The sequence below is a fragment of the Oncorhynchus tshawytscha genome, linkage group LG01, assembly GCF_018296145.1.
Source record: "Oncorhynchus tshawytscha isolate Ot180627B linkage group LG01, Otsh_v2.0, whole genome shotgun sequence".
NCBI lineage: Eukaryota > Metazoa > Chordata > Actinopteri > Salmoniformes > Salmonidae > Oncorhynchus > Oncorhynchus tshawytscha.
Genome location: NC_056429.1, coordinates 2564328 through 2589178, shown reverse-complemented (window position 1 = coordinate 2589178; position 24851 = coordinate 2564328). Strand labels below are relative to the sequence as shown.

The following is a 24851-nucleotide window of genomic DNA, read 5'->3' as shown; positions in this document are numbered from 1 at the left end:
TGTAACAACCCTACTGTGGTTCCATGTTGTAACAACCCTACTGTGGTTCCATGTTCCATGTTGTAACAACCCTACTGTGGTTCCATGTTCCATGTTGTAACAACCCTACTGTGGTTCCATATTCATAACAACCCTACTGTGGTTCCATGTTCCATGTTGTAACAACCCTACTGTGGTTCCATGTTCCATGTTGTAACAACCCTACTGTGGTTCCATGTTCCATGTTGTAACAACCCTACTGTGGTTCCATGTTCCATGTTGTAACAACCCTACTGTGGTTCCATGTTCCATGTTGTAACAACCCTACTGTGGTTCCATATTCATAACAACCCTACTGTGGTTCCATGTTCCAAACAACCCTACTGTGGTTCCATGTTCATGTTAACAACCCTACTGTGGTTCCATGTTCATAACAACCCTACTGTGGTTCCATGTTCATAACAACCCTACTGTGGTTCCATGTTCATAACAACCCTACTGTGGTTCCATGTTCATAACAACCCTACTGTGGTTCCATGTTCATAACAACCCTACTGTGGTTCCATGTTCATAACAACCCTACTGTGGTTCCATGTTCATAACAACCCTACTGTGGTTCCATATTCATAACAACCCTACTGTGGTTCCATATTCATAACAACCCTACTGTGGTTCCATATTCATAACAACCCTACTGTGGTTCCATATTCATAACAACCCTACTGTGGTTCCATGTTGTAACAACCCTACTGTGGTTCCATATTCATAAACAACCCTACTGTGGTTCCATATTCATAACAACCCTACTGTGGTTCCATATTCATAACAACCCTACTGTGGTTCCATGTTCCAAACAACCCTACTGTGGTTCCATATTCATAACAACCCTACTGTGGTTCCATATTCATAACAACCCTACTGTGGTTCCATATTCATAACAACCCTACTGTGGTTCCATATTCATAACAACCCTACTGTGGTTCCATATTCATAACAACCCTACTGTGGTTCCATGTTCATAACAACCCTACTGTGGTTCCTTGTTCCAAACAACCCTACTGTGGTTCCATGTTCATAACAACCCTACTGTGGTTCCATGTTCCAAACAACCCTACTGTGGTTCCATATTCATAACAACCCTACTGTGGTTCCATGTTCATAACAACCCTACTGTGGTTCCATGTTCATAACAACCCTACTGTGGTTCCATGTTGTAACAACCCTACTGTGGTTCCATGTTCATAACAACCCTACTGTGGTTCCATGTTGTAACAACCCTGACCCACAGCTAAAAAGCAGCAACCACAAGAGCCTCTTACTTCTTCATCTTTGGGGTGGCAGGGTAGCCTAGTGGTTAGCGCGTTGGACTAGTAACCGGAAAGTTGCAAGTTCAAACCCCCGAGCTGACAAGGTACAAATCTGTTGTTCTGCCCCTGAACAGGCAGTTAACCCACTGTTCCTAGGCCGTCATTGAAAATAAGAATTTGTTCTTAACTGACTTGCCTAGTTAAATAAAGGTTAAAAAAAAAAAAAAATCTATTTAGATGCTAAATCAGTTTCTCATCAGTGTGAAAGCTGCTCTCCTTTTCTGCACTTGAATACAAATGCAGTCATAGTGTGATAATAATATTATGTTCTTTCATGTCTCCAGGACAGCTAATTAGTTATAGCACGACTCAGTAATTGGAGAGGTACTAGAATGAGATAGGCAGGAACACACACACACACAATGTTCAGCCTCGGGCTTAGCTCCTCATTCTCATTTAGAGAGGAGAAGGCGGGAGATAAGAAGAGTGGAGAAGGGGGGAGATGAGATGGGAGGGGTAGAGAGGGGAGGAGAAGAGGGGAAAGGAGAAGGGAGGAGAGGAGAGGAAAGGAGAAGAAGAAGGAGAAAAGAGAGGGTAGGAGAGAGGACGAGAGGAGAGGAGAAAGGAGAAGGGAGGGGAGGGGAGGAGAGGTGAAGGGCAGAGGATAGAAGAGGAGGTTAGAGGGGAGGGTAGGAGAGAGGATGAGAGGGAAGGAGAGGAGAGAGAGGGAGACGGGAGGGGAGGGGAGGAGAGGAGAGGTGAAGGGCAGAGGATAGAAGAGGAGGTTAGAGGGGAGGGTAGGAGAGATGACGAGAGGAGAGGAGAAAGGAGAAGGGAGGGAGGGGAGGAGAGGTGAAGGGCAGAGGATAGAAGAGGAGGTTAGAGGGGAGGGTAGGAGAGAGGATGAGAGGGAAGGAGAGGAGAGAGGAGACGGGAGGGGAGGAGAGGTGAAGGGCAGAGGATAGAAGAGGAGGTTAGAGGGGAGGGTAGGAGAGATGACGAGAGGAGAGGAGAAAGGAGAAGGGAGGGGAGGGGAGGAGAGGTGAAGGCAGAGGATAGAAGAGGGGTTAGAGGGGAGGGTAGGAGAGAGGATGAGAGGGAAGGAGAGGAGAGAGGGAGACGGGAGGGGAGGAGAGGTGAAGGGCAGAGGATAGAAGAGGAGGTTAGAGGGGAGGGTAGGAGGGAGGATGAGAGGAGAGGAGAAAGGAGAAGAGAGAGGAGGGGAGGAGAGGTGAAGGGCAGAGGATAGAAGAGGAGGGGAGAGGGGAGGGTAGGAGAGAGGATGAGAGGAGAGGAGAAAGGAGAAGAGAGAGGAGGAGAGGTGAAGGGCAGATGATAGAAGAGGAGGGGAGAGGGGAGGGTAGGAGAGAGGATGAGAGGGAAGGGAAGGAGAGGAGAGAGGAGACGGGAGGGGAGGGGAGGAGAGGTGAAGGGCAGAGGATAGAAGAGGAGGTTAGAGGGGAGGGTAGGAGAGAGGACGAGAGGAGAGGGAAGGAGAGGAGAGGAGACAGGAGGGGATGAGAGGTGAAGGGCAGAGGATAGAAGAGGAGGGGAGAGGGGAGGGTAGGAGAGAGGACGAGAGGAGAGGAGAAAGGAGAAGGGAGGGGAGGAGAGGTGAAGGGCAGAGGATAGAAGAGGAGGGGAGAGGGGAGGGTAGGAGAGAGGATGAGAGGGAAGGAGAGGAGAGAGGAGACGGGAGGGGAGGAGAGGTGAAGGGCAGAGGATAGAAGAGGAGGTTAGAGGGGAGGGTAGGAGAGAGGATGAGAGGAGAGGGAAGGAGAAGGGCAGAGGATAGAAGAGGAGGTTAGAGGGGAGGGGAGGAGAGAGGATGAGAGGAGAGGGAAGGAGAGGAGAGAGGAGACGGGAGGGGAGGAGAGGTGAAGGGCAGAGGATAGAAGAGGAGGGGAGAGGGGAGGGTAGGAGAGAGGATGAGAGGGAAGGAGAGGAGAGAGGAGATGGGAGGAGAGGAGAGGAGAGAAGAGAGGGGACGAGGAGACGGGAGGGAGGAGTGGAGCAGAGTAACCCTTGACAAGGAGAGGCGTGGGAGAGTCAACAATAGCTGGAACACCGCAGCCCACACACTAAAGTGACGAGGGAACTTGAAGCAGGCAACATGACTCAGGCCTTCCACAACAAAGCCCAAGGACATGCAGTCAGCGGACTGTTCTAGAAGACGACAGCACACGTGCATGTCAAATAGCACTCTGTCTCAGAGTGACCTACGTAGCGAATAGGGTGCCATTTGGCATGTCCACATTATAGCCTTTCTGTGAGACTCACACATCACAGCTCCAACAGTACAGTCTCGCTGCCTCGTCTAAAAGCTACTGAGCACAGTTGATGGTGCACATAGTGTATAAATGTCATGCATTCAAGATGATACGCTATACACAATATAATAATACACTACGTGGTCAAAAGTATGTGGACACCCCTTTAAATGAGTGGATTCGTAGACATAGACAAACATTGGCAGTAGAATGACCTGACTGAAGAGCTCAGTGACTTTCAACGTGGCACCGTCATAGGATGCCACCTTTTCTAACAAGTCAGTTCATCAAATTTCTGCCCTGCTAGGTTCCGACCCGTCAGCACAAGTACTGTTTGCCGGGAGTTTCATGAAATGGGTTTCATGAAATGGGCACACAAGCCTAGTATCTCCATGCCCAATGCCAAGCGTCGGCTGAAGTGGTGTAAGGCTCACCGCCATTGGACTCTGGAGCAGTGGAAATGCATTCTTTGGTGTGATGAATCCCGCTTCACCATCTGGCAGTCTGAATCTGGATTTGGCGGATGCCAGTAGAACGCTACCTGCCCCAATGCATAGTGCCAACTGTAAAGTTTGGTGGAGGATGAATAATTGTCTAGGGGCCCTTAGTTCCAGTGAAGGGAAATTTTAACGCTGCAGCATACAGAGTCAAAGTCTACTCCCCCTTCATCCGTGATTGGTCAACTGTAGGGATGACGCAAGTTTCATCTTCTTGTTGATTCAGTACCAAACTCAGGGGGAGAAAGATGGCGGAAGTGGATACAGTTCCAATCAAGCAGCGAACAAAAGTTGGTGAAGAGGAATGGTCTGAATGGACAACAGTAGTAGCGAAAACTGGAACAAAAAAGGAAATGATCTAAAATTGGAGTTGAGGATACGTTTATGAATGACAATGAATCGCTTCTTGTTGGGATGCGTTTGTTGAGTAAGGACGCATATGTGGGAAACCCGTTTGAGGTGTCGAAAATTGTGAAGTATGTACTTGGAAAAGTGGCGTCAGAGTGAACGGGAGTGGTCTTTATTTTGATTCATTGTATTTCTGAAGAACAGAGGAAAGATTGCAGTGAGCTTCAAAAGAAACCCGGACAACAGAAGTTTTGTGTTTTGAACTTCAGAGTAGAGACACCCGTCAAAGGAGTCATCTCAGGGGTGACGACAGATGTTCAGGTTGAAGACCTGAAGATATTGCCTGGTGTGGTTGGTGCCCCGGCGTCTGACCCGCTGGGTGAATGGAGGTCCCCGAGTTCCTGGAGTGCCCTGTAAGGATGAAGGAGATTGAGGTGGGGAATCATGATCCCAGAGTTCCTGGAGTGCCCTGTAAGTATGAAGGAGATTGAGGTGGGGAATCATGATCCCCGAGTTCCTGGAGTGCCCTGTAAGTATGAAGGAGATTGAGGTGGGGAATCATGATCCCCGAGTTCCTGGAGTGCCCTGTAAGTATGAAGGAGATTGAGGTGGGGAATCATGATCCCAGAGTTCCTGGAGTGCCCTGTAAGTATGAAGGAGATTGAGGTGGGGAATCATGATCCCAGAGTTCCTGGAGTGCCCTGTAAGGATGAAGGAGATTGAGGTGGGGAATCATGATCCCAGAGTTCCTGGAGTGCCCTGTAAGTATGAAGGAGATTGAGGTGGGGAATCATGATCCCCGAGTTCCTGGAGTGCCCTGTAAGGATGAAGGAGATTGAGGTGGGGAATCATGATCCCCGAGTTCCTGGAGTGCCCTGTAAGGATGAAGGAGATTGAGGTGGGGAATCATGATCCCAGAGTTCCTGGAGTGCCCTGTAAGTATGAAGGAGATTGAGGTGGGGAATCATGATCCCAGAGTTCCTGGAGTGCCCTGTAAGGATGAAGGAGATTGACGTGGCAAAAAAACTTAAGAGCAGTTAATTGAATCTCCTGTGAGGAGGCGAATAATAATTGAGAAAAACAATTGATGCTAGTGAAGACATGGTGGTGGATACACTAAATATTTGCTGCCAGAAGATATCCCCCCGTGTGTTAAAAAGGTTAAAGATATCCCTAACGAGATGACAAGCCAGCACAGGTGTAACACGTACTGACTAACGAGATGACAAGCCAGCACAGGTGTAACACGTACTGACTAACGAGATGACAAGCCAGCACAGGTGTAACACGTACTGACTAACGAGATGACAAGCCAGCACAGGTGTAACACGTACTGACTAACGAGATGACAAGCCAGCACAGGTGTAACACGTACTGACTAACGAGATGACAAGCCAGCACAGGTGTAACACGTACTGACTAACGAGATGACAAGCCAGCACAGGTGTAACACGTACTGACTAACGAGATGACAAGCCAGCACAGGTGTAACACGTACTGACTAACGAGATGACAAGCCAGCACAGGTGTAACACGTACTGACTAACGAGATGACAAGCCAGCACAGGTGTAACACGTACTGACTAACGAGATGACAAGCCAGCACAGGTGTAACACGTACTGACTAACGAGATGACAAGCCAGCACAGGTGTAACACGTACTGACTAACGAGATGACAAGCCAGCACAGGTGTAACACGTACTGACTAACGAGATGACAAGCCAGCACAGGTGTAACACGTACTGACTAACGAGATGACAAGCCAGCACAGGTGTAACACGTACTGACTAACGAGATGACAAGCCAGCACAGGTGTAACACGTACTGACTAACGAGATGACAAGCCAGCACAGGTGTAACACGTACTGATTAACGAGATGACAAGTCAGCACAGGTGTAACACGTACTGATTAACGAGATGACAAGTCAGCACAGGTGTAACACATACTGATTAACGAGATGACAAGTCAGCACAGGTGTAACACATACTGATTAACGAGATGACAAGTCAGCACAGGTGTAACACATACTGACTAACGAGATGACAAGCCAGTACAGGTGTAACATACTGACTAACGAGATGACAAGCCAGTACAGGTGTAACATACTGACTAACGAGATGACAAGCCAGTACAGGTGTAACATACTGACTAACGAGATGACAAGCCAGTACTGGTGTAACACGTACTGACTAACGAGATGACAAGTCAGCAAAGGTGTAACACGTACTGATTAATGAGATGACAAGTCAGCACAGGTGTAACACGTACTGATTAATGAGATGACAAGTCAGCACAGGTGTAACACGTACTGATTAATGAGATGACAAGTCAGCACAGGTGTAACACGTACTGATTAATGAGATGACAAGTCAGCACAGGTGTAACACGTACTGATTAATGAGATGACAAGTCAGCACAGGTGTAACACGTACTGATTAATGAGATGACAAGTCAGCACAGGTGTAACACATACTGACTAATGAGATGACAAGCCAGCACAGGTGTAACACATACTGACTAATGAGATGACAAGTCAGCACAGGTGTAACACATACTGACTAATGAGATGACAAGTCAGCACAGGTGTAACACATACTGATTAATGAGATGACAAGCCAGTACAGGTGTAACACATACTGATTAATGAGATGACAAGCCAGCACAGGTGTAACACATACTGACTAATGAGATGACAAGCCAGCACAGGTGTAACACATACTGACTAATGAGATGACAAGCCAGCACAGGTGTAACACATACTGACTAATGAGATGACAAGTCAGCACAGGTGTAACATACTGACTAACGAGGTGACGCCTAAACAATGGGCCCCCCACGTGCTAACGTCCAACCTCGAAATCTAAGTGGAAAACCAAAGCCTGTAACATCTATGCTAAACACACCGAAGCAAACAAGCAAAGTCATATAACTTCATGTATGGCTCTGAGGTGCGCCTGCCTGCCCCCCCTCCACACACGATAAGACAGAAGAAAGCGAAAATCACATTGGAACATTAACTATCTTATATACTAATAAAACTATAATTACAACACAAAAATATACCCATCTAATACCAACTTAAAGTACAAATTGGGCAAATGTAGGCTAAAGATTACTTCACTATTACGGGACAGAAATGATTGACATCAATCATTGCCACCACATCCAGATAGACCTGTCTCTAGACTGGGCTACTCACTCCGTGGCACCAGTGCCGTTGACAGTGTTTCCATCGGGAATAGGGTTGAGTTGGATCGGTTCAGGCTTTCTTCTCTTCTGCATCCTGTCTTCCACACTTCTTTTTAAACTTGTTTATAAAAACGATAAACCCGACCAGACAAAATAACCGGGGTGTTGTTCCGTGCCTCTGGTGTTTACTTTGCTGCCTGTCAAAAACAATCCAAACTCGCCGGGGGTTAAATAATTCACCCGAATGATAGGTGAATCAATTGAAATTATAATTCACGCGGATATTCTCTGATTTTGTGCAAAAATAATCAAATATAAGATTACTGAACTGACTAGATGACAGTGAAAGATATAGACGATTATTTTATATCTTCTCTACTTGTTAATGAGAAGATGGCACTGGTGGGGAATGGTTTGTGAGATGTCACGTCACGCCAATATTTACGCCGGTCTTCCGGGCAGCGTAGTGTGGAGAAGTGCGTCTCCTATTGGACCACAGTGGTATTACCATACCGTACACGAATAACTTCGAAGTAACAGAAGAAGACGGATTTCTTTAAAAGACTAACCCCATTCAAGCCAAAAAGCTAAATGTTTCCCAGTTGAAAATCTCGTTCGATTTTTTTTCTCATAAATGTTAGAAGTGTGTAGGCCTATGCTTCGTGCTGAACAAACTATCCTTGATTATGATAAGAGTCATGACTTTAATCTAATCCGTAATGACATAACATTCACTTAATTATATATTTTTTGTTTATTTATTTCAACCTAATATCTGACATAGATGAGATGGGTATTTATTTCAACGGGGCAACAAAGTGACTGTTGTTTCTCGATGGACCAGTGGGTAAGGCACTTCCCTTTGAACCAAAGTATTGTGGGTTCAAATCCCATCATGGCATATTGTGGTTGATCAGTATAATCTGCAGTACTGAATACGTGTGCTGTTGTCCATGACGCCACAGAGAATGATACTGGTGCTCACCGACAGGACCTAACAAGTTATTGGGATCCCTGTGCGATGGTTCCATACAACTGAATTTTTCTATTTTATTTTTTTGCTAAATAATCTCTCTCTTGCACACAATTGTTCAGAAATAAAAGTTGATATTTGACTTTCATTACTACTGCAACTGTTGAAACGAATGTGTTGTTAGTTGATTGTGAACAAATGTGGGTGTGTATTGGATACTTATCTACTGCATTTGTTGAGTCATATGTCTGATATGTGGTAAATACAGTTGAAGTCTGAAGTCTGAAGTTAGGTTGGAGTCATTAAAACTAGTGTACATACACTTAGGTTGGAGTCATTATAACTAGTCTACATACACTTAGGTTGGAGTCATTATAACTAGTCTACATCCACTTAGGTTGGAGTCATTAAAACTAGTTTACATCCACTTAGGTTGGAGTCATTAAAACTCGTTTTTCAACCACTCCACACATTTCTTGTTAACAAACTATAGCTTTGGGAAGTCGGTTAGGACATCTACTTTGTGCATGACACAAGTCATTTTTCCAACAATTGTTTACAGACAGATTATTTCACTTATAATTCACTGTGTCACAATTCCAGTGGGTCAGAAGTTTACATACACTAAGTTGAATGTGCCTTTAAACAGCTTGGAAAATTCCAGAAAATGATGTCATGGCTTTAGAAGCTTCTAATAGGCTAATTGACATACTTTGAGTCAATTGGAGGTGTACCTGTGGATGTATTTCAAGGCCTACCTTAAAACTCAGTGCCTCTTTGCTTGACATCATGCGAAAATCAAAAGAAATCAGCCAAGACCTCAGAAAAGAAAAGTTGACCTCCACAAGTCTGGTTCATCCTTGGGAGCAATTTCCAAACGCCTGAAGGTACCACATTAATCTGTACAAACAATTGTACGCATGTATAAACACCATGGGACCACGCAGCCTTCATACCGCTCAGGAAGGAGACGCGTTCTGTCTCCTAGATATGAACGTACTTTGGTGCGAAAAGTGCAAATCAATCCCAGAACAACAGCAAAGGACCTTGTGAAGATGCTGGAGGAAACAGGTACAAAAGTATCTATATCCACAATAAAATGAGTCCTATATCGACTTAACCTGAAAGGCCGCTCAGCAAGGAAGAAGCCACTGCTCCAAAACCGCCATAAAAAACCAGCTGCACATGGGGACAAATATTGTACTTTTTGGAGAAATGTCCTCTGGTCTGATGAAACAAAAAATAGAACCGTTTGGCCATAATGACCATCATTATGTTTGGAGGACAAAGGGGGAGGCTTTGCAACCCGAAGAACACCATCCCAACCGTGAAGCACAGGGGTGGCAGCATCATGTTATGAGGGTGCTTTGCTGCAGGAGGGACTGGTGCACTTCACAAAATAGATGGCATCATGAGGCAGGAAAATGATGTGGATATATTGAAGCAACATCTCAAGATGTCAGTCAGGATGTTAAAGATGCTAAAAACTGAAATGTATTTGGCTAAGGTGTATGTGAACTTCCTACTTCGGCTGTATCTAATGGAGGTTTACAAAAAGTTTTAAACTTGGACAGAACTGCATGTCTTAATACCTACTACACACTGTTTCAGTTGCTTCTGTCATATTGTGGTTCAATGGGTAAAATTGCCATGAGCACAAATATAGCATCTGAATCGGAGGAGGCATTTGATATCACTTGATTTCACTCACACTTCTCTTCTGGGTCACTGCAGCAGAAACATATAAGAGCCCATTACTGTCATTAAAGCTGTTGTTCCAAGCTATTTGCTTTTCTCCATTTCTCTGTTGTGTCACACAGAGTTGTTTGCACAAGTACAACGGCAACGCTTTCAGATTCTATCCGATTTAGGTAACTCTGTCACAGAAAAGGAAGGACGCAATAACTTAGAAACATACAAATATGATTATTTGTAATATCATCAACCATGCATCTCTTCTGATAGAGAGCAGAGTGTTAATCTAGCTTATTTCTGTTCTATTCTACTCTATTATGTTCTGTTCTATTCTACTGTGTTCTATTCTACTCTATTATTTTATATTCTATTCTGTTCTATTCTACTGTGTTCTATTCTATTCTGTTCTATTCTACTCTATTATTTTCTATTCTATTCTACTGTGTTCTATTCTACTCTATTATTTTCTATTCTATTCTACTGTGTTCTATTCTACTCTATTATTTTCTATTCTACTGTGTCATATTCTACTCTATTTTCTATTATTTTCTATTCTACTATATTATTTTCTATTATGTTCTATTCTATTATTTTCTATTCTATTCTACTGTGTTCTATTCTACTCTATTATTTTCTATTATGTTCTGTTCTATTCTACTGTGTTCTATTCTACTCTATTATTTTCTATTCTATTCTACTGTGTTCTATTCTACTCTATTATTTTCTATTATGTTCTATTCTATTATTTTCTATTCTACTCTATTATGTTCTGTTCTATTCTATTATTTTATATTCTATTCTACTGTGTTCTATTCTACTCTATTATTTTCTATTATGTTCTATTCTACTCTATTATTTTCTATTCTATTCTGTTCTATTCTACTGTGTTCTATTCTACTCTATTATTTTCTATTATGTTCTGTTCTATTCTATTCTGTTCTATTCTACTGTGTTCTATTCTTCTCTATTATTTTCTATTATGTTCTATTCTATTATTTTCTGTTCTATTCTACTCTATTATTTTATATTCTATTCTGTTCTATTCTACTGTGTTCTATTCTATTCTGTTCTATTCTACTCTATTATTTTCTATTCTATTCTACTGTGTTCTATTCTACTCTATTATTTCCTATTCTATTCTACTGTGTTCTATTCTACTCTATTATTTTCTATTATGTTCTGTTCTATTCTACTGTGTTCTATTCTACTCTATTATTTTCTATTCTATTCTACTGTGTTCTATTCTACTCTATTATTTTCTATTATGTTCTGTTCTATTCTACTGTGTTCTATTCTACTCTATTATTTTCTATTCTATTCTACTCTATTATTTTCTATTCTATTCTGTGTTCTATTCTACTCTATTATTTTCTATTATGTTCTGTTCTATTCTACTGTGTTCTATTCTATTCTATTCTGTTCTATTCTATTACTTTCGTGTTCTGTTCTATTCTGTTCTATTCTATCTCAACATATTGACTACTGCCTACTGATCAGTTGTTTGTCAAACATAATACAATAATACTGCAATTTGGCATCTTCACAAGATCACGTTAAAGACCTGCTTTGGCGACTAAAAGAGTATTTTTTTTAAACCTCCTGCTTTGGGCTGGATGTTTCAATGTGTCCTTCCTCTGTGTCCGTTATGGCTGACGACACAGCCTGTTTCACTGTACCACTATAGACGTCAGGTTTATGATCATTCTGGCTGTTTCGTTTGCTTGCATCCCAAATTGCACCCTTTTCCCAATTTAGTGTACAACTTTTGTAGAATAGTGAACTGAGTATAACAAACATTAGGAACACCTTCCTAATATTGAGTTGCACCCCACCCCCTTTTCCCCTCAGAACAGCCTCAATTCATCGGGACTCTACAAGTTGTCGAAAGCGTTCCACAGGGATGCTGGTCCATGTTGACTCCAATGCTTCCCCACAGTTGTGTCAAGTTGGCTGTATGTCTTTTGAGTGGTGGACCATTCTTGATACACACAGGAAACTGTTGAGCGTGAACAACCCAGCAACGTCGCAGTTCTTGTCACAAACTGGTGCGCCTCGCACCTATTACCATACACCCAGTTCAAAAGCACGTACATTATTTTGTCTTGCCCATTCAGTGTTTATTTATTTATTTATTTATCTTAAACAAGTTTTGAAACTAAAGTATCCACCTCACAAAAACAAAAGAAGACACTTGTACCAGATATAGTTTAAAAATATTCAATTTTGAGTTTGCATCCCAATATTACACTTTATATACATCACAGAAGACTGAAACGCAACAAAACTGTTTGACATAGAAACACTGTATTTCGACATTTAAAAAAATTATGTTTATTCATGCTGAAAAATATTAGTAACGTTCCATCCATGAGGGCAAAGAAGGCACTTTTGGTCATTGACTGCGGGAAAGGACTATCCTTTCTCCTTCCCCTTCATCTACATCTGATTGAAGTGGATTTAACAACATCAATAAGAGATAGCTTTCACCTGGATTGCTCATAGCTCATAGCTTTCACCTGGATTGCTCATAGCTCATAGCTTTCACCTGGTCAGTCTATGTCATGGAAAGAACAGTGTGTTCCTAATGTTTTGTATACTCAGTGTTTAGCCCTAATAGTTCTCAAACCTCTCCTTAAGGACCCCCCCCCCAGATGTTTCACAATGTTGTTGTAGCATCCCTGAGCTAGCTAACCTGATTACAGACAAAAAATACTCCTCAGTTTCATCAGCTGTCCGGGTGGCTGATCTCAGATGATTCCAAGAAGTCGGAAGAAGAAGAAGTCGTATGTGGAGGTCCTGGGTTGGCGTGGTTACACGTGGTCTGCGGTTGTGTGGCCGATTTGACGCACTGCCAAATTCTCTAAAACGATGTTGGAGGCGGCTTATGGTAGAGAAATTACCATTCAATTCTCTGTCAACATCTCTGGTGGACATTCCTGCAGTCAGCATGCCAATTGCACACTTTCTCAAAACTTGAGACATCTGTGGCACAAGGTGCCTTTTAGTGTCCCCAGCACAAGGTGCACCTGTGTAATGATCATCCTGTTTAATCAGCTTCTTGATATGCCACACCTGTCAGGTGGATGGATTATCTTGGCAAAGGAGAAACGCTCACTAACAGGGATGGAAACACATTTGAGAGAAATAAGCTTTTTGTGCGTATGGAACATTTCTGGGATCTTTTATTTCAGCTCATGAAACATGTGACCAACACTTTACATGTTGCATTTATATTTTTGTTCAATATAAATGGCAGATTCTGAATCAGCTAACGATAGTGAACAAGTTACAACCCTTTTTTTCAAATGCGGTGTCATATTTACTTTTTTAAGACGAAATGTAGCTAAACCCTTAACCTTGTGAGGGTTAAGGGACCGTCTTAAAATTGCAACGCCTACTATTGCATGTTTAAGGTGAGCTGCATGTGTTTCTCATGGTGCTCATTAAGAAATACAGCAGACATTACTGAATCCCCAAAAGAGGGGTGTGGTCTAACCACTAGGCTACCTGCCACCTCTCACCTCTCATGGTGTTTATACATGCGTACAATTGTTTGTACAGATGAATGTGGTACCTTCAGGCGTTTGGAAATTGCTCCCAAGGATGAACCAGACTTGTGGAGGTCGACTTTTCTTTTCTGAGGTCTTGGCTGATTTCTTTCGATTTTCACATGATGTCAAGCAAAGAGGCACTGAGTTTTAAGGTAGGCCTTGAAATACATTCACAGGTACACCTCCAATTGACTCAAATTATGTCAATTAGCCTATCAGAAGCTTCTAAAGCCATGACATCATTTTCTGGAATTTTCCAAGCTGTTTAAAGGCAGTCAGCTTAGTGTATGTAAACTTCTGACCCACTGGAATTGTGATACAGTGAATTATAAGTCAAAATAATCTGTCTGTAAACAATTGTTGGAAAAATGACTTGTGTCACTAGACTACCTGCCACCTCTACACTCTAACCACTAGGCTACCTGCCGCCTCTACACTCTAACCACTAGGCTACCTGCCACCTCTACACTCTAACCACTAGGCTACCTGCCACCTCTACACTCTAACCACTAGGCTACCTGCCACCTCCACACTCTAACCACTAGGCTACCCTGCCACCTCTACACTCTAACCAATAGGCTACGCTGCCGCTGCATATTAGTCAGTATCCCTTCGTATGGTGTCCCATATAGGACAGTTCCCTGACAAGTTTGAAGAATACACAGGGTCACCCCCCTCTACTATTAAATTCAATAATAACAGAAGATGATGACAAGTACTAGTATCATTGTAATGCTGAGAGCAAGGTCTCTAGTTCAGACATCTGTTTCAGGGGACTCCATGACAAACCATGTATCCTGTATCAACCTGTCTGTTAGTCAGTAGACTCCATCTGTATCAACCTGTCTGTTAGTCAGTAGACTCCATCTGTATCAACCTGTCTGTTAGTCAGTAGACTCCATCTGTATCAACCTGTCTGTTAGTCAGTAGACTCCATCTGTATCAACCTGTCTGTTAGTCAGGGGACTCCATCTGTATCAAACCTGTCTGTTAGTCAGTAGACTCCATCTGTATCAACCTGTCTGTTAGTCAGGGGACTCCATCTGTATCAACCTGTCTGTTAGTCAGGGGACTCCATCTGTATCAACCTGTCTGTTAGTCAGTCAGGGGACTCCATCTGTATCAACCTGTCTGTTAGTCAGTCAGGGGACTCCATGACAAACTCTCTCCTGTATCAACCTGTTAGTCAGGGGACTCCATCTGTAGAAACCTGTTACAGATGGAGAATCCTGACTATCAACCTGTCTGTTAGTCAGTAGACTCCATCTGTATCAACCTGTCTGTTAGTCAGGGGACTCCATCTGTATCAACCTGTCTGTTAGTCAGGGGACTCCATCTGTATCAATTTGTATGTTAGTCAGTATCAATCTGTATCAATCTGTCTGTTAGTGAGTCAGGGGACTCCATCTGTATCAACCTGTCTGTTAGTCAGGGGACTCCATCTGTATCAATCTGTCTGTTAGTCAGGGGACTCCATCTGTATCAACCTGTCTGTTAGTCAGGGGACTCCATCTGTATCAACCTGTCTGTTAGTCAGGGGACTGTATCAACCTGTCTGTTATCAGGGGACTCCATCTGTATCAACCTGTCTGTTAGTCAGGGGACTCCATCTGTATCAATCTGTCTGTTAGTGAGTCAGGGGACTCCATCTGTATCAACCAGTCTGTTAGTCAGTCAGGGGACTCCATCTGTATCAACCTGTCTGTTAGTCAGTCAGGGGACTCCATCTGTATCAACCTGTCTGTTAGTTAGGGGACTCAGTCCATCTGTATCAATCTGTCAGTCAGGGGACTCCATCTGTATCAACCTGTCTGTTAGGGGGGACTCCATCTGTATCAACCTGTCGGTTAGTCAGTTAGGGGACTCCATCTGTATAAACCTGTCTGTTAGTCATCTGTATCAACCTGTCTGTTAGGGGGGACTCCATCTGTATCAACCTGTATGTTAGTCAGTCAGGGGACTCCATGACAAACTCTCTCCTGTATCAACCTGTTAGTCAGGGGACTCCATCTGTAGAAACCTGTTAGTCAGATTCTCCATCTGTATAAACCTGTCTGTTAGTCAGGGGACTCCATCTGTATCAATCTGTCTGTTAGTGAGTCAGGGAACTCCATCTGTATCAACCTGTTAGTCAGGGGACTCCATCTGTATCAATCTGTCTGTTAGTGAGTCAGGGACTCCATCTGTATCAACCTGTATCAGTCAGGGTATCAACCTGTCTGTTACTCCATCTGTATCAATCTGTCTGTTAGTGAGTCAGGGACTCCATGTCAACCTGTTAGTCAGGGGACTCCATCTGTCCCTGTCTGTTAGTCATCTGTATCAACCTGTCTGTTAGTCAGTTATCTGTCAGTCTGTTAGTCAGACTCCATCTGTATCAACCTGTCTGTTAGTCAGGGGTCTGTTAGTCACTCCATCTGTATCAACCTGTCTGTTAGTCAGTCAGGGGACTCAATCAACCTGTCTGTTAGTGAGTCAGGGACTCCATCTGTATCAACCTGTTAGTCAGGGGGACTCCATCTGTATCAACCTGTCTGTTAGTCAGGGGGACTCCATCTGTATCAACCTGTCTGTTAGTCAGTCAGGGGACTCCATCTGTATCAACCTGTCTGTTAGTCAGTCAGGGGACTCCATCTGTATCAATCTGTCTGTTAGTCAGTCAGGGACTCCATCTGTATCAACCTGTCTGTTAGTCAGAGTCAGGGACTCCATCTGTATCAACCTGTCTGTTAGTCAGTCAGGGGACTCCATGACAAACTCTCTCCTGTATCAACCTGTTAGTCAGGGGACTCCATCTGTAGAAACCTGTTAGGTCTACTCAGGGGACTCCATCTGTATCAACCTGTCTGTTAGTCAGGGGATTCCATCTGTATCAATCTGTATCAACCTGTTAGTCAGGGGACTCCATCTGTATCAATCTGTCTGTTAGTGAGTCAGGGAACTCCATCTGTATCAACCTGTCAGTCAGGGGACTCCATCTGTATCAACCTGTCTGTTAGTCAGTAGTCTCCATCTGTATCAACCTGTATGTTAGTCAGTAGACTCCATCTGTATCAACCTGTCTGTTAGTCAGGGGACTCCATCTGTATCAATCTGTCTGTTAGTGAGTCAGGGAACTCCATCTGTATCAACCTGTTAGTCAGGGGACTCCATCTGTATTACCCTGTCTGTTAGTCAGGGATTCCATCTGTATCAATCTGTCTGTTAGTCAGGGGACTCAATCTGTATCAATCTGTCTGTTAGTCAGGGGACTCCATCTGTATCAATCTGTCTGTTAGTGAGTCAGGGAACTCCATCTGTATCAACCTGTCCCATCTGTATCAACCTGGGTCAGTCACTCCATCTGTATCAACCTGTCTGTTAGTCAGTCAGGGGACTCCATCTGTATCAACCTGTCTGTTAGTCAGTCAGGGGACTCCATCTGTATCAACCTGTTAGTCAGTCAGGGGACTCCATCTGTATCAACCTGTCTGTTAGTCAGTCCATCTGGGTTCAACCTGTCTCCATCTGTATCAACCTGTCTGTTAGTCAGGGGACTCCAACCTCTGTATCAAGGGGACTCCATCTGTATCTGTCTAGTCAGGGGGGACTCCATCTGTATCAACCTGTCTGTTAGTCAGTCAGGGACTCCATCTGTATCAACCTGTCTGTTAGTCAGTCCATCTGTATAACCTGTCTGTTAGTCAGGGGACTCCATCTGTATCAACCTGTCTGTTAGTCAGTTCCAGTCAACTCCATCTGTATCAACCTGTCTGTTAGTCAGTCAGGGTTCTCCATCTGTATCAATCTGTCTGTTAGTCAGTCAGGGACTCCATCTGTCTGTATCAACCTGTCTAGTCAGTCAGGGGACTCCATCTGTATCAATCTGTCTGTTAGTCAGGGGACTCCATCTGTATCAACCTGTCTGTTAGTCAGGGGACTCCATCTGTATCAATCTGTCTGTTAGTGAGTCAGGGAACTCCATCTGTATCAACCTGTTAGTCAGTCCATCTGTATCAGTCAACTCCTCCATCTGTCAACCTGTTAGTCAGGGGACTCCATCCATCTGTATGAGTCAGGGAACCTGTCTGTTAGTCAGGGGACTCCATCTGTATCAATCTGTCTGTTAGTCAGTCAGGGACTCCATCTGTATCAATCTGTCTGTTAGTCAGGGGACTCCAATCTGTATCAATCTGTCTGTTAGTCAGGGGACTCCATCTGTATCAATCTGTCTGTTAGTGAGTCAGGGAACTCCATCTGTATCAACCTGTCTATCAGTCAGGGGACTCCATCTGTATCAACCTGTCTGTTAGTCAGTCAGGGGACTCCATCTGTATCAACCTGTCTGTTAGTCAGTCAGGGGACTCCATCTGTATCAACCTGTCTGTTAGTCAGTCAGGGACTCCATCTGTATCAACCTGTCTGTTAGTCAGTCAGGGGACTCCATCTGTATCAACCTGTCTGTTAGTCAGTCAGGGGACTCCATCTGTATCAACCTGTCTGTTAGTCAGTCAGGGGACTCCATCTGTATCAATCTGTCTGTTAGTCAGGGGACTCCATCTGTATCAATCTGTCTGTTAGTCAGGGGACTCCATCTGTATCAATCTGTCTGTTAGTCAGGGGACTCCATCTGTATCAACCTGTCTGTTAGTCAGTCAGGGGACTCCATCTGTATCAACCTGTCTGTTAGTCAGTCAGGGGACTCCATCTGTATCAACCTGTCGGTTAGTCAGTCAGGGGACTCCATGACAAACCATCTCTCCCGTCCTCCATCTGTAGAAAACACAGCACTGATTACATTATCGATGGTAGGTGTTAGGTGAATTCCAGGGCAGACAAGTGATAGTACTTTGACCTATGACCAGATCAAATGTGACCAACCTGAAATGTGTCTGTTGCCTTGCCAAGGTCTGCCGCAGCCTTCTACTCCTGATATGGTTGGAGGGGTTCCCGCCGACACTGCTGAATGAACAACAAACACACCAGGTTTTTTGTAAGTAGCCTGTTACTGAAATGGAAATATATAAATATATATATATATATAAAACCACTCAAACATAGAGAGATAAATTTTTTTACTTCCCTCTAGTTTGGAAGTAATTATACTGAACAGAGTGACTAAGGACAGACTAGATTCAGGTCAGTAGCGCTGACCCTGTAACTATGCAACCAGCTGTGTACTGTTAAGTTGCTGAATGCTCGCTGACACATACGTGTCACCTGTTTAGATAAAGAAGACAGGTACTCAGGCTAGACAAGTACCACCCTTCGTGTATTTTTGCTGTAGAAAATACACAAGATATATATATATTTTTTTTTTTCTTTAGGAGAACATGTATGTTGTTTTAGCACTAGTAGCAGACGAAGCCTGGTAGCTAGTGCCAACTAACCTAGCCGTTGATCATGACTCCCATTACAGTACAGGGCCTGAGTTCTATCGAGAGCAAGAGATAACCCAAACAACCTGTCTGTTCTCATAAAAAGTAGCTACTTAACTTGGGAAATCCGGGTTAGTTATCTTTTTTTTTTTTTTTAAATTGTATTTATTTTGTTATTTCACCTTTATTTAACTAGGTAGGCCAGTTGAGAACAAGTTCCCTTTATTTAACCAGGTAGGCTAGTTGAGAACAACTTTATTTAACCAGGGAGGCTAGTTGAGAACAAGTTCCCTTTATTTAACCAGGTAGGCTAGTTGAGAACACCTTTATTTAACCAGGGAGGCTAGTTGAGAACAAGTTCCCTTTATTTAACCAGGTAGGCACCTTTAGTTGAGAACAAGTTCCCTTTATTTAACCAGGTAGGCTAGTTGAGAACAAGTTCCCTTTATTTAACCAGGTAGGCTAGTTGAGAACAAGTTCCCTTTATTTAATCAGGTAGGCCAGTTGAGAACAAGTTCCCTTTATTTAACCAGGTAGGCTAGTTGAGAACAAGTTCCCTTTATTTAACCAGGTAGGCTAGTTGAGAACAAGTTCCCTTTATTTAACCAGGTAGGCTAGTTGAGAACAAGTTCCCTTTATTTAACCAGGTAGGCTGTTGAGAACAAGTTCCCTTTATTTAACCAGGTAGGCTAGTTGAGAACAAGTTCCCTTTATTTAACCAGGTAGGCTAGTTGAGAACAAGTTCCCTTTATTTAACCAGGTAGGCTAGTTGAGAACAAGTTGGTAGGCTAACAAGTTCCCTTTATTTAACCAGGTAGGCTAGTTGAGAACAAGTTCCCTTTATTTAACCAGGTAGGCTAGTTGAGAACAAGTTCCCTTTATTTAACCAGGTAGGCTAGTTGAGAACAAGTTCCCTTTATTTAACCTGGTAGGCTAGTTGAGAACACCTTTATTTAACCAGGTAGGCTAGTTGAGAACAAGTTCCCTTTATTTAACCAGGTAGGCTAGTTGAGAACAAGTTCCCTTTATTTAACCAGGTAGGCTAGTTGAGAACAAGTTCCCTTTATTTAACCAGGTAGGCCAGTTGAGAACAAGTTCCCTTTATTTAACCAGGTAGGCCAGTTGAGAACAAGTTCCCTTTATTTAATCAGGTAGGCCAGTTGAGAACAAGTTCCTTTATTTAACCAGGTAGGCTAGTTGAGAACAAGTTCTCATTTACAACTGCGACCTGGTCAAGATAAAGCAAAGCAGTGCGACACAAACAACAACAAGAGTTACACATGGAGTAAACAATAAACAAGCCAATAACACAAACAAGTCAATGACACCGTAGGTCTATATACAGTGTGTGAAAAAAGGCATGAGGAGGCAGGCAATATATAGGCCATAGGAGTGAATAATTACAATTTAGCAGATTAACACTGGAGTGATAAATGATCAGATGGTCATGTACAGGTAGAGATATTGGTGTGCAAAAGAGCAGAAAAGTAAATAAATAAAAACAGTATGGGGATGAGGTAGGTAAATTGGGTGGGCTATTGACCGATAGACTATGTACAGCTGCAGCGATCGGTTAGCTGCTCAGATAGCAGATGTTTGAAGTTGGTGAGGGAGATAAAAGTCTCCAACTTCAGCGATTTTTGCAATTCGTTCCAGTCACAGGCAGCAGAGAACTGGAACGAAAGGCGGCCAAATGAGGTGTTGGCTTTAGGGATGATCAGTGAGATACACCTGCTGGAGCGCGTGCTACGGGTGGGTGTTGTTATCGTGACCAGTGAACTGAGATAAGGCGGAGCTTTACCTAGCATGGACTTGTAGATGACCTGGAGCCAGTGGGTCTGGCGACGAATATGTAGCGTGGGCCAGCCAACGAGAGCGTACAGGTCGCAGTGGTGGGTAGTATATGGGGCTTCGGTGACAAAACGGATTGCACTGTGATAGACTGCATCCAATTTGTTGAGTAGAGTGTTGGAAGCTATTTTGTAGATGACATCGCCGAAGTCGAGGATCGGTAGGATAGTCAGTTTTACTAGTAAACAGCCCATCTATCTACCTCATCCCCATAATGGTATTTATTTATTTAGCTCCTTTGCACCCCAGTATCTCTACCTGCACATTCATCTTCTGCTGATCTACCATTCCAGTGTTTTAATTGCTATATTGTAATTACTTCACCACCATGGCCTATTTATTTCCTTAACTTACCTCATTTACACTCACTGTATATAGACTTTTTGTTTTCTTTTGTTCTACTGTATTATTGACTGTATGTTTGTTTTGCTCCATGTGTAACTCTGTGTTGTTTGTGTCACACTGCTTTGCTTTATCTTGGCCAGGACACAGTTGTAAATGAGAACTTGTTTTCAACTAGCCTACCTGGTTAAATAAAGGAGAAATAAATAAATCGCCAGGAACTTTACTTATAGTTTCTATTTTCAATTGTTGCACTACTACTGTTGCCTGTTGATGTTAACTAGGCAGCTACAGTAGCTGAAATGATATTAACATTATTTTTTATTTTATCCGGGTGCCTGCGTCACCTACTAACACTTTGGTACAAGCCGTGCAGCTCCGCTTCTCCTCGGTCTGAGAAAAACGCTTTAGAGAGAAAGGTATTTTGTCGCAAACTAGAAGTCCATAACGTTAAATAAATAAAACATAAGAAGGTTAATGCTATAGATATTGTTATAAGGGAGTGTGAGACTATCGAAACATGTAACTTTCAGAGTTTTATCGTTGTTATTGATTTTTTTTAAATTAAACAAATGCTGGCGTTGCATTATGGGAGATGTAGTTTTAGCCCTCTTAAGGTCTAAACGGGATAAATGCAAATTTCATTTTATAGCTTGTTTACATTAGTGTTTTTATGTACACGAGTTGTTGTATTTTAATACTGTCAACGCTGAAAGCACCAAGAAATGTATTGGAGACGTGAGACAGGATATGTGTTTTACCTTTCCTCTCGCTCCTCTATAGAACAACTTGTCAGATGGTGCATTGGAGACTGATGATCTTCCGGTCTTCTCTTTTCATAATATAATTGCAGATCTACATAAAAGCTCAAAAAAAGTCAGCCATGGCGTTGCTTTTCATTTCTTGGTTCTTCTGTGGTACATTTAAATATCACTGTAGCTAGCTAGCTCACACCAGTCACAGCCATCAATGTTTGTTCCTTGCCATCTTGCACAATATTGTTGAATGTATTAAAGTTTGCATCAACTTTATGGAAGCCCAATTTTCACTCCTATGCCTAGCAAGTGTGCGTGCATTGCAGACTTGACAACATGTCCACAACACATGTCAGCTTGTGGCAGGACCACGGCCTTGTTTGCTGTCTCTGGACAATCAGACGTCATTGGTAAAAGCCAGTAATTTATACCAAACCCATACATACCTGTTGTGACGCACTCACTTGCATATCTCGTTTTGGACGAGACTGATTTTATGACCAAAATGATCCTATTCATTATCCAATGTTGTCACTAGAATGAATGTTTCTGACGGTTCTCATATCGATGCCATATAGTCCTTTATAACCAGAGAAGGTTCTAGGAGGCCGTTCCCTTTTAATAATGAAAAAACGTCAATTGCACCGTCGGTGGTGTTCAGAACGTTCAAATGGCCTCTCCCCAGGGTGGATGTGCCTGTGTTTGGTCAGATCTCTGAGTGAACTGAGTGAAGCTTTTAGACTGAGTGAAGCTTTTAACACATAAAGATCTCAAACCAATTTGACAATGAGTATGTTTTACATGCACAGTAATAATTCTACCATCCTACCATCCTACCATTCTAGCAGTGTGGAAATAGTCATGCAAATACCGCACTCTGCTTATTTTAATCAGCAATAAGGTCAAAAGTCGATGTTAAGGATACGTTGATTTTTAAACACCTCGTTTTCTGAGCGATCTTTGGAATTATTAGGACATGTAAAAACCCGAATCAGAGTTCCAGCGATGTATTTGATCAGCGCACGTGGCAGCATCGGTGGCGTAAACCTCCCTCTTCTGCGCGCGTGAAGTGTTATAGGAAAAACTGAAAGTAATTCATATACAAATTCGCATACAAGTCCAGTAAAAATAACACGGTCACCGTGGTAGAACATTTGTTTTGATTGGTGATTTTCTGCATTTATTAAAAGTCCCAACAGGACGCCTGATTTCCGATGTGTCCATGGAAACAGGATCATTGGGGAAATCGTTATTCTTGCAAAGCATGTACAAGTTTTAAACAAACTACTATATTCATCTGACTATCCACAATAATCGTATTATTGTGTGCATGTACGTAACCGTGCTCATTTTTCAGAGACCTCTTCTCTCAAATCCATGGAAATTAGACGACAAGTAGTTGCCGTTGATTGGAGGGATTAGGCATCTGAACATTTTGTAATGAAACAGCAGGTCTCGAACCATCGACCTTCGAGACCCGAAGTCCTGCGCGCTATCGACTGTCCCCCGAAAGCACGCTCCTGCGGCAGAGTCGATATCGGCGCTTATAAACCCAGGGTCGTGACAATATAACAACAGTTGGCTGTATTTATGAAAGTCATATGGGGTGGAAGCTGTGGAGTTGGTAAATGTCTTTTTGACATAAAGTGAAATAAAACTCGTAAAAAAAATAGACAAAGTCAAAAATCGTTAAAGTAATTGCTGTTGGATGAATACAAACAACTGATATTCCGAGTGGCTTAGTGGTCTAAAACACTGCATTTTAGTGCATCACTGCAGTATCTAGTTCAAATCCAGGCTGCATCACAACTGGCTCTGATTGGGAGTCCCGTAGGGCGGTGCACAATTGGCCGAGCGTTCTCAATCTTTGGCCAGAGTAGGCAGTCGTTATAAATAAGAATTCGTTTTTAACTGAGTTGCCTAGTTAAATAAAGGTTGAATTAAAAAACATATATAATTCTATGTTGGTTCAGGGACCTCTTCCCTCCAATCAAGTGTTATGATATGTTTGGAAGGTTAGTGTTAAGAGATAGATACACTACCCAGGATACACTTCTACAATCCATCCTCCAGGGGGCAGCAGCAACCAAGTCTAAGTGCTGAGCCAAGCCTTTTTGTTTCTTTGTGTTAGTTAAACTCTTTAGTTGGGCATGTGTTTTTGTTGTTTTACTTCGGTATATATTTATATTTGTCACCATCTGAACAGATAACAGATAACCTTTTGGGCGGCAAGCACAAACACATTATTAAGAGAGACAGAGCTGGCCCTGGACCAAGGAAATGTAACTAGGACCACTAGACATAACGAGTCAGGTTACAGACCATGTAGCTAGGACCCGTAGACAGTCAGGTCACAGACCATGTAGTTAGGACCCCTAGACATAACGAGTCAGGTTACAGACCATGTAGCTAGGACCCTAGGTTACAGACCATGTAGCTAGGACCCCTAGACAGTCAGGTTACAGACCATGTAGCTAGGACCCCTAGACAGTCAGGTTACAGACCATGTAGCTAGGACCCCTAGACATAATGAGTCAGGTTACAGACCATGTAGCTAGGACCCCTAGACAGTCAGGTTACAGACCATGTAGCTAGGACCCCTAGACAGTCCCTAGGTTACAGACCATGTAACTAGGACCCCTAGACAGTCAGGTTACAGACCATGTAGCTAGGACCCCTAGACATAATGAGTCAGGTTACAGACCATGTAGCTAGGACCCTAGGTTACAGACCA

General features: G+C 43.0%; 1 protein-coding gene and 1 non-coding gene across 2 annotated transcripts in view; one reads left to right on the top strand and one right to left on the bottom strand.

Moving 5' to 3' along the window:
• The window catches only part of map2k1 (mitogen-activated protein kinase kinase 1), a 63679-nt gene extending 55677 nt beyond the window's left edge, over positions 1–8002 (bottom strand). Inside the window, exon 1 of the mRNA XM_042302090.1 lies at positions 7604–8002. Coding sequence (XP_042158024.1) covers positions 7604–7686 — 83 coding nt within the window. The 5' untranslated portion in view covers positions 7687–8002. The remainder of the gene's footprint in view (positions 1–7603) is intronic.
• Positions 8003–8498: 496 nt separating this feature from the next.
• Positions 8499–8629, top strand: LOC112261955. The gene has a single exon (XR_002955258.1).
• Positions 8630–24851: the final 16222 nt, after the last annotated feature.